This window comes from Sinocyclocheilus anshuiensis, unplaced genomic scaffold, assembly GCF_001515605.1.
Source record: "Sinocyclocheilus anshuiensis isolate Anshui unplaced genomic scaffold, SAMN03320099.WGS_v1.1 scaffold2015, whole genome shotgun sequence".
NCBI classification, from domain to species: Eukaryota; Metazoa; Chordata; class Actinopteri; order Cypriniformes; family Cyprinidae; genus Sinocyclocheilus; species Sinocyclocheilus anshuiensis.
In genome coordinates, this window is record NW_015551020.1 from 87618 (window position 1) to 97690 (window position 10073).

At 37.5% G+C, this 10073-nt stretch overlaps 1 protein-coding gene across 1 annotated transcript in view; it reads right to left on the reverse strand.

The window, feature by feature from the left end:
- LOC107661090 (1-phosphatidylinositol 4,5-bisphosphate phosphodiesterase beta-3-like) overlaps positions 1–10073 on the reverse strand; it is a 41671-nt gene that overhangs the window by 15348 nt on the left and 16250 nt on the right. The window contains exons 3-15 of the mRNA XM_016450541.1: positions 7358–7426; positions 7125–7265; positions 6771–6850; positions 4923–4976; positions 4714–4786; positions 3850–3950; positions 3257–3423; positions 3023–3169; positions 2779–2936; positions 2329–2411; positions 2157–2241; positions 1383–1530; positions 179–280 (exon numbers count right to left, since the gene is read on the reverse strand). Coding sequence (XP_016306027.1) covers positions 179–280; positions 1383–1530; positions 2157–2241; positions 2329–2411; positions 2779–2936; positions 3023–3169; positions 3257–3423; positions 3850–3950; positions 4714–4786; positions 4923–4976; positions 6771–6850; positions 7125–7265; positions 7358–7426 — 1408 coding nt within the window. The remainder of the gene's footprint in view (positions 1–178; positions 281–1382; positions 1531–2156; positions 2242–2328; positions 2412–2778; positions 2937–3022; positions 3170–3256; positions 3424–3849; positions 3951–4713; positions 4787–4922; positions 4977–6770; positions 6851–7124; positions 7266–7357; positions 7427–10073) is intronic.

A 10073-nucleotide genomic window follows, 5' to 3' on the forward strand; every position in this document is an offset into this window, starting at 1 on the left:
AAAAAAAATACACACACCCACACACACACACACACACACACACACACACACACACACACATAGAATATTGAATACACACCATAAATGCATTAACCATGAACTTCCATACAGGTGCCTAAGTGACATCAGTCTTCATCCTGATTGGTTGAGACCTCATATCAACTAGGCACAAACCCACCAATAGACTTGCGGATATCAAGATCTTTGGCCATCCTCTCTGCAAGCTTCTCTCCCCCATTGGACATGAGCTGGCCCACCTCCCCATCAGACAATGGACAATCTAAACACAAATCTTATAATGAATGGGTTTGGATGTGAAATGAAATCGGTAACAGAAAATTGTATTATGTGAATATGAAATTGCTTGTAACTGAATGGGCCAGAATTGTTTCAAGACAACAAAAAGAGTGAAAACTACAACTAAAACAGACCCTAATGCATTTTCAGTGCAGTTGAGCTGCAAAATGTAGCTAATGAAAGAGTTCAAATTGTTTCAAAGTTGTAAATGTCATAATTTACATCCAAGAAAGAGAGTCGAGAAGAGTAAATGATGGCAAATGATGACAAAGAAGAGTAAATGATGACATATGGTTCATTAGCTAACTCTCTAATCATGCAGATATGAAAGAGATGTGCAATAAAATGGCCCATGAGAATAAGTGATGAAATAAAAATGATGCCAAAATAAAATGTTATGCTTTATCATAGAAGATCAAATGTGAAATGGTTGTTGAAGACACTAATGCTAGATAATAAGACAAAGCAGTTCACAGTAAAGGTCCTTAATTTTTTTCACTGTTCAGTGTGTGAGCTTGCTGTCAGACTGATTCAAACTTACGTCATGGGTTGAGACTTATGCACTAAAAGAGCAATTTACTTGCAAATCAGACATCACAGATTACACCTGTTGCTGGGACAACAAGCAAGACAATGCAATAATGCTGAATGCTGATGGAGGAAACACTGACATGCACTCTAAGAGACCATTCACACAGGATGTTTTTTGTATTCCACTATGTGCATTCAAGGTAAAGCAAGTTTAAACTTATAATTCACTTATAATTGACTTCACTTGTAAAGTTTTTGCACAAAAACAGTCCTATGTATATTTGCAAAAATTACCTTTATTAACGTTGATTCTCTCAAATGAATCACAAATGCTTATGCCTGGAGTTTTTTGTTGTTGTTTGTTTTTGTTTGTTTTGTTCCACTGCTCTGCGTCTCTCTTTTTTTTAAATGCAAAAACAAGTGTGAAGTGCTACAGTATACATACTTAAATTATTGTTGTAATTGTTTTGATACATTGGCAACCATTTCAATCACAGTCACTTTTGTGTTAGAGTGGATCAGGCTAGGTTTTGGTGTGTTGCGTGTGTACACACCATTCAAAGGTGAGAACTGTTCATCTGTCCCGTCCTTGCGTCTGATGCTCCCACCATTAGAGGCCCTGTGCTGATGTTTCTTCTTGTTCTTGATCAAGATCTTCCCCATGAGTTCCTGGGGGCTTGGCAGTTGTTGACCAGGAACCAGCTATAAAAACAATAAACACATAAAAATCTACTCTCAAACTAAAAATATAATAGTTTACTTACTCTCAATTTTACACGATTCTCTTAATTATGATTGCCAAATCACTGCATTCCGTGGTCAAATATTTTTGTAATGACAAAAACGATATAATTAATGGCTGTCCGAGCCAGCCAATTTCCTACACAGCTGCTATATCACTGCATTGGTCTCTTTCCTTTCACAATAATGCAATGATTTCAGGTCAAAACAAGACTTTCATTTATTATTTTATCTGGTAGCCATTTAATAATTTGGAAACAAACTTCATTAGGATGATACAAAACGCCTCCACTTTTACTGGGCTCCTGACTACCCTTGTCTACATTTATCCTGCGATAATGGACCATCCTTAACTACAAGTAAAGTTAACATAAGTTTAACTTTGACTTTGCTTTAGAAAAGTTAGCTTGTAAGTTTATAATGATTTTAAAACCTTTGAAAGTTTTGAGGTGATAGATATACAGACAGATTGACTGATTTATAACTTTGTTCCGAAAAACAATTACACACAGTTAAACTCAAATTTAGTTTTATAATTATTGAATAATTATTGAAGTTTGCCTTTTTTATGGTGTTGAAGAACTCACCGGATATTTCTCCAGGGGTTCGATGAGCAGCGCATCCCCGAACATAGAGCGACAGTACTCTGCCATTTTAGCCTGCTGCTTTGCCCTAAAAGACCATATAATAATCCAGATAAAAATGAACAGGATAAAAAAAGAAAAACAAGAAATAAGCATTATTCACACTTATACTTACGAGTCCACATGATTTTCAAAGGACAGGATGAGAGGGTAGGGAGACGTCTTGAATGCACTTTCAGCGATGGCCTCGATCACTTCCTAAAATCACAAATATTGAAACTTTGTCTCTCACTGCAGTTCAGTGTATGTGCAGTTTAAATGAAGCAGTTTTCATTTGACAGTAAAGGTGCAGTCACATTAGTGAAATTTTGCAGGCAAAAAAAGTTATTTGATCTATTGTCAATAGTGCTGCGATGTATGAAGCTCAGCTCACCAGAAGCTACTTTCAAAGCAAGCAGCTTTCTGTTGGTCAACAGGCAAATCCATATGACCTACTTGAACCCTTGGCAAAATCTTCACACGGAAATCTTGCAAAATTGCAGATTGCAAGGATTCCTATTGAAATTACTGTATTTTGCCTATAAAAATTTGCAGAACAATGGTAAATGTGGGACCATAAACACACCTTGAACGAGATCTCAGTTGTCATGGTAAAACCGTGCGTGATGATTGGCTCTTCTTCAGGCGGGCGGCCCTTCCAGCAGTCCAGCTCTATACAGCGGCATCCTGTCAGCAACACCTGCCTGTACATCTCCACTGATGACGTGCCCGTCAACTGACCCACTGAAGGGAGAAAACACAGACAGAGGTCACATGTGTGTGTTTATTACCATATTTGTGTCTATGAGAGTGTTTACGCATTTGCGTACCTGTGAGGTATGTGTTGTGTGAAGAGTTGATGAAATAGTGGGACAGGGGTTGGTTCATATCATCGATGATGTCCAACCTCTCAGGAGGAACCAAAGAGTTCTCCTCCCCACCAAGATATTTTGTGAAGCCCATCAGGGAGATCTGATCTGCTCACACATGGACAGGTGAAACAAACCACCATCAGTCTCATCGTCACCATGTCTACATGTGTGTGTGAGAGTGTGCATTTGTACCTCTCTCCAGCTGGCTGGCGTTGGTCTCATATCTCTCCATGAGCTGGTGGACCTGATCTCGCTTGAGTGGTGGGTAAAGAACCTCATTTAGTCGAGAATCTCTCTGTTTGCGATTTATAAAGTCCATCAGCTGATCCAGAGACAGGAAGGGCTTCCCTTTGGAGCCACTGTGTACACACAGTAAAATATTAAATGAGTCAAAAACGTTTTGCAAAGTATCTTTACATAATTGTTAAGACATAAAGTGGCCCCAAGACACACTTAAAAATGTATAAATATCACTGTATTAGAAACAAAGTATCAGTAGCATTTCTTTTTTCTGGACCCTTTTTACACGGACATGTTCCACTACTTTTACATTTTTTTTATTATTCTGAATAGCATATCTATTGTTTTGTAAATTACAAACCTAACAAACTTCTTTTGTGAAAAGTTGCTTGAAAGTGAGCCATTTTTCTTCAATATAAATTCTACTTGGTTGTTATATTAAATAAGAGAATATCATTCATATATAATTAAATGTGGCCAAGTGTCCAAACATTTTTTGGGGGCTACTGTATCTTTGTCATTGCTGTTGGACTCTGTTCACTCACAGCTCTACGAAGATACGCTCCACCTCTGGTCTGGGACTTAGTTTGTTGAGAAAGTTCTGGAACATTTCCCAGGTGAAGTCATCTGGCTTTATACCCTCCACCTGAGGAAAATGAATGAATGAATGAATGACAATGATTGAATTAATTAAAATGAAGATATGAATCTTAATAAATAATCTTATAAAAAGCAATTTTATTGTTAAAAGTAAAAGTAGAGGAAAAATGTTAATTTATGTTAATTAAATGTTAATTAATTATGAAAAATAACATGTAGAAATGTGACCCACAGTACAACTCATATTCACATGACACACCGGACAGTACCTAACATAGCACAGTTCAACATTTGTTCTGCACTACGTAGTGAATTGTGCTTGTTTTTGGGCTTGTTGATATTGGTACAATGACTGACTAGAGTTCTTTTTAAAGGCACTTCATGTTAAACAGGTCATTGTCCCCTGGTGTAGAATATGGCCTCTTTAAGTTTCTCAATTCATGCTGAAGTTCAACCAGAAGAGGGCAGCATAAGACAGTGAACAGATTGACATGTGGCCATGTGCTGATCTAAGACCAGCTCCTCTGTGTCCAAACTGAACCATAAAAGGACTGACCGCAGATCACCATAGAGTGGCAAAGAAAATGAAATCAGGAACATGTTACATGTGAAGACAGAGCGAGACGCAACGAGAGATTGGACTAAAGAGATGATGGGTGTGGGTTATTTGAAAAACAATGCATTTATATTGAAAGAACAAAAGCAGAAACTAACATGTCACATGGAACCACAGCAGACAGACAGTAAAGGGTAAAACTGAATGGTTAAATGTGTAATAACTTGTGATTGGTGCATGACTGATTGATTACCCTGTTATTGACCAGGCCGCAGTGCTCCAGCGCCATCTCCACACGTTTCTTATCTGAGAACATTTTCAGGATGCTGAGAGAAGTGAAAGAGAAAGAAAAAGAAAAGAAGTGAAAGCAATGATGAAAGAAGAAGTGGCAAATTAGCAACGAAAGCCCTGAAGAACTGGAAACATAGCTATGTTTGAGTAAGACAGCTTGTGTTTACTCACTTCTTCACTGGGATTTTCCCATCCTGATTTACCTGCAGCTTCAGCTTGGTGTAACTATGAAAAATGACACGCAAAAAAAGATCACACTGGTTTCGGTATCCTTTAGCTTTTTCATTAGTCTACGCTGATTATTTGCACTTATAAATCTAACTAAATCTTAATGTCAGTAACACTACAGACTCTTAGAACAACAATCACCTGACATTAGCAATGTCTCAGACTGAGGCAAAGACTATGACAATAAGGGGTATTTTATTTTGCCTGGTATGGAGTTGACCTCAAATTCTGGTTGTAAACGAGGATTTAACATGAATAGTTCACCCAAAATTGAAAACTGTGTCACTTACTCATCAAGTCTTTAGGACTTCCTTTCTTCCATGACTGGGGACCAGAGTTTTCAATTTCATTTTTGGGTGAACTAACCTGACCAACCATGATCGTCAATTACAAAATCAACCCTGAGGCAAACCCAAAGTTATATATGAAAACTGGCTTGAACTTTTGTCAAGTCCAGTCAAGGCTTGAGTTGAGAGGATTCGAGAGTCAAAATCAAATTGTGAGATAACAGGTCACATTATTAAGCACAATTGTGAGAACATAAGTCACATAAGTCACAATTATGATAAATAAAGCTGCAACAAGTCTTCCTTTTAGACACAAGGTTGCAATTTCAAGATATAAAGCCACAACAGTAAGACAGTCACAGAGAAAAGGAAAGGCAGTAGCATTTGAAAGATATAAAGTAGCAAATACATTTTGAGATTTAATCACAATTGTGAAATAGTCACAAATACGAGAAATAAAGTTGCATTGTGAGATATATAGTTCAGTGAAGTGGACTGACACTTTTTTGTATTTGTGCTACACTAACATGTCACTTGACCTCAAACAACAGCTTCAGAGTCAGACACACACACACACACACACACACACACACACACACACACACACACACACAGAGAGAGAGAGCGGTTTCGGTATCCTTTAGCTTTTTCATTAGTCTACGCTGATTATTTGCACTTATAAATCTAACTAAATCTTAATGTCAGTAACACTACAGACTCTTAGAACAACAATCACCTGACATTAGCAATGTCTCAGACTGAGGCAAAGACTATGACAATAAGGGGTATTTTATTTTGCCTGGTATGGAGTTGACCTCAAATTCTGGTTGTAAACGAGGATTTAACATGAATAGTTCACCCAAAATTGAAAACTGTGTCACTTACTCATCAAGTCTTTAGGACTTCCTTTCTTCCATGACTGGGGACCAGAGTTTTCAATTTCATTTTTGGGTGAACTAACCTGACCAACCATGATCGTCAATTACAAAATCAACCCTGAGGCAAACCCAAAGTTATACATGAAAACTGGCTTGAACTTTTGTCAAGTCCAGTCAAGGCTTGAGTTGAGAGGATTCGAGAGTCAAAATCAAATTGTGAGATAACAGGTCACATTATTAAGCACAATTGTGAGAACATAAGTCACATAAGTCACAATTATGATAAATAAAGCTGCAACAAGTCTTCCTTTTAGACACAAGGTTGCAATTTCAAGATATAAAGCCACAACAGTAAGACAGTCACAGAGAAAAGGAAAGGCAGTAGCATTTGAAAGATATAAAGTAGCAAATACATTTTGAGATTTAATCACAATTGTGAAATAGTCACAAATACGAGAAATAAAGTTGCATTGTGAGATATATAGTTCAGTGAAGTGGACTGACACTTTTTTGTATTTGTGCTACACTAACATGTCACTTGACCTCAAACAACAGCTTCAGAGTCAGACACACACACACACACACACACACACACACACACACAGACAGAGAGAGAGAGAACTCACGCTTTGAATAAGAAGATGTTGCGGGAAGCATTCTGGGACAGTATGTTTGTGGCAAGTTTAAACAGCTCATCAGTCCACACCTGGAAACCCAATCATAACACCAAATAAACATTCATAAATGAGCTCATACATTTATTATGTAAATATGATAATCCTTTAAATAAATCAAACTTCATATAAATCAAACTTGTTAGGCTTTTAAAGAGAGGGAAGAAAATATCAAATGAGAGTAATCTAATGTAGTTCATTCAGAGCACACACTTGCAAAGGTAGAAAGCGGAAAAACAGGACAGAGAAAGAGGGAGCGATAGCATGGATATGGTATCTAGGTGACGGGCCTGTCGTCGTGGTTACCTTGCAATAGCCATCCTGCACAGCATGGAAGTTGAGGAAGAAGATGTTGACCAGGTCATTGCCGTAGACGACAGTTAGCAGCTTTGTGTCGGAGTTGCTTTCTCCTTTGCCCAAACCCAGCGTATCGCGTATACGTTGGTCCTACAAACACAGGCAAACCTTACCACCCACGTGCACTGACATATGAACCTTTCCAAACATAACCTTCAACACAGGCTCACATAAAAATGTACCTTTGGCATCTTGGCAAACCTCCCTGTCCTGGTGTCCCTGATTTGACTGATGTCCAGGACTTCCACTTCCTATTAAAAAAAAACAAAAGCAAAACAACAGATACACAAAGAGATAAATAAATCATAATAAATATTATTTTAGATTGGTGCTTCTTAACCAGAGAACCAGGGCCCAATAGTGGGCCTCAAAATTTGGTTTGGACAGAACAAGCATTAAAACAGTATATAATTAACCCCCTCGACAAACAACTGTTTTATTTTCTTTGAAGAAGGTTCCCTCCTTAAATATGTGATTTTATTTACTTGTCTAAACATTTGTCAAATACTGCTGAATGAGTTTAATGGTTAAAGTTAACCCCGGTAATGATAATAATAGTTTTGTAATTTACTTTAATTTCCTCGTTAAAATCTTTCAGTAAATCTGAATTAATGTCAGTTTGTCACAAAGTGGAGACTAACTAATAATAGTTTTGTGGTTTACTGTCTACTTCTCTTAAATCCAACGGCAGCTATATACGCTACAGCGTCCTCATAAACGTTGACATTGTCACATCGCAGACATACACTTTAACTCTCCTGGGAAAAATATTGATGACTCATTTTGCATTGCACAGATTTCTGTCCAATCAGATTATTTTGAGAATGAGAATGCCCCTCCCCCATTACCACCTGTCACCAATTAGGAAGTCGTGGCTCCTAGCTGTGATTTTTTACAACTTAAAGGAAGAGCATTTAATATGTCTTGTCTGTTTCAGGAAAATATGTCAGCACATAATAGAAACAAGTGTTTTCATGGGGTCTTTAAGAGTAATGGAGAATGAAATAACACTGAACAGAGGTCCAGAGAATCCCTGACACACTGCACACACATAAACACTGACAAAGCAAAGGATACTGTCACTGAAGTGGAGAAGCAGTCATAAGTTTAAAGTGAACTTTAACTTTATGACTTTATTTTTTCAGGATTCACATCTCTGCTTCATGTGTTCTGGAAAGGGAGTCGAACACGATCATGATCTCGTAAAGAGAATAGCTGAGTAAATGAGCTGGGGCAGTGGTTGGATGACTGTGCTTGTAAAATTCAACAAAAAATTAAGCAGATCTGGACTGTAAATACTTGCTCTATAGCCGAGGGCTCCCTCCCTTTCTCTCTCGTTCTTTATCATCTTTCGCTTTCCTGTACTCTCGTCCCCCTCCCACCATGGTGTGTGACAGTGCGGATGAAGTTGCTGAGTTGAACGTTCCCCAGAGTGTGTGCGAGGGTCATGGGTTACTGGTCAAAGTCTGCTAAGGACTGGTTCCAGTCCAAACAGGCCCAGCAGGATGGACCCGCACACGCACACGCACACGCACACGCACACGCACACGCACACACATCTTGTATTTTCTCCATGCAGCTAATGACTCGTCATGTAATACTGGCTCCCTAAAGCGATACTGGGACAATTTATTTATATTTTGATGATTCATTTTCAGATACTGGGAACATTCTGAGCCAGTGATGTCTCTGTCTATACATGTACAACAGATTGTTCTTAAAAGTATTTAAACAAAACAAAAACTAGTGATACCTATCCACATGTGTACAACAGAGTGTTGTTAATATTCCTTTAGAATTTATAAATAAAAGAAGTATTTAAAATATTTTTTTAATCAATTGAAATACATTCAAGTTTTAAAAAAAAATCATCCCATTTTATTTGAGATAGGGAGTTGACAATAAAATTAAGGAAATAAACGTTGGAAAGCTTTTAGCCCTGCTTCTTCCCCATTCTGTGGGTGTGACTGTAAATATAAACACAAGTAATCTGAGATTTCTACCTCCGAGTGCTCTGCACACCAAAACAAAAAAAACAAAAAAAGTTCATTAAACACCATGACATAAAAAATGAATAAAACTGATCCAGAGACACACAAAGTTATATTTACCACAGTTCAACTGTAAAGTAATGTAACATTGATGGTATCAACAGGTTGCATTCGACTAACCGCTACAGGCTTAGACTTGTGAAATATCTTCCTGAAAAAATTAGGCAAGTGTTTCTGCACAAGGGTGTATGCAAGTGTGCGGCTGTTCCTAGCATACATACATTCCCCTCATTCCTGGTGAAACAAAGACTGTTGACCTAAAGTTTAATATTTAGCCCACAATGTCACTGTAGTGTTATTATGTAATTTATAAAGAAAAAACACAATATACACACTAAATAGACACAAGTGGTTCTTTTACTGGTGACAGTGCCTTCACATCAAACAACTGTTTCTCTATTTATTATTCAGCATTCTCACAGGTACAGAGTAATTCCCCTTCTCTGTTTTAGATTATGGCTTTTACCATACACTGCCATACAGCTGCCATACATCTTGACTTGTTAACTTACATCGCTGTGACAAAAGGTGACAGAATATCAGTTTATATAAACTACCCCCAGAAAAAAAAAAAAAACATGTCTGTGTACAAAACAGTGTCTTCAAAATTCTTGGAACACTCGATTCTAATTGGTCATTCGTGGCATTCTGCAATCAAATATTTATGAATAATGACAGTTGCCCTGGGTATTGCTGTACAACTGACAGGTTATCTGTTATTCAGGTTATCTGAAACATGCATTTCCTACATATCTGTGCTCATGTTCTCTCCACAAAGAAGACAATGTCATTTTAACTCAAACCAATAATTCCTGTAATATATATATATATATATATATATATATAT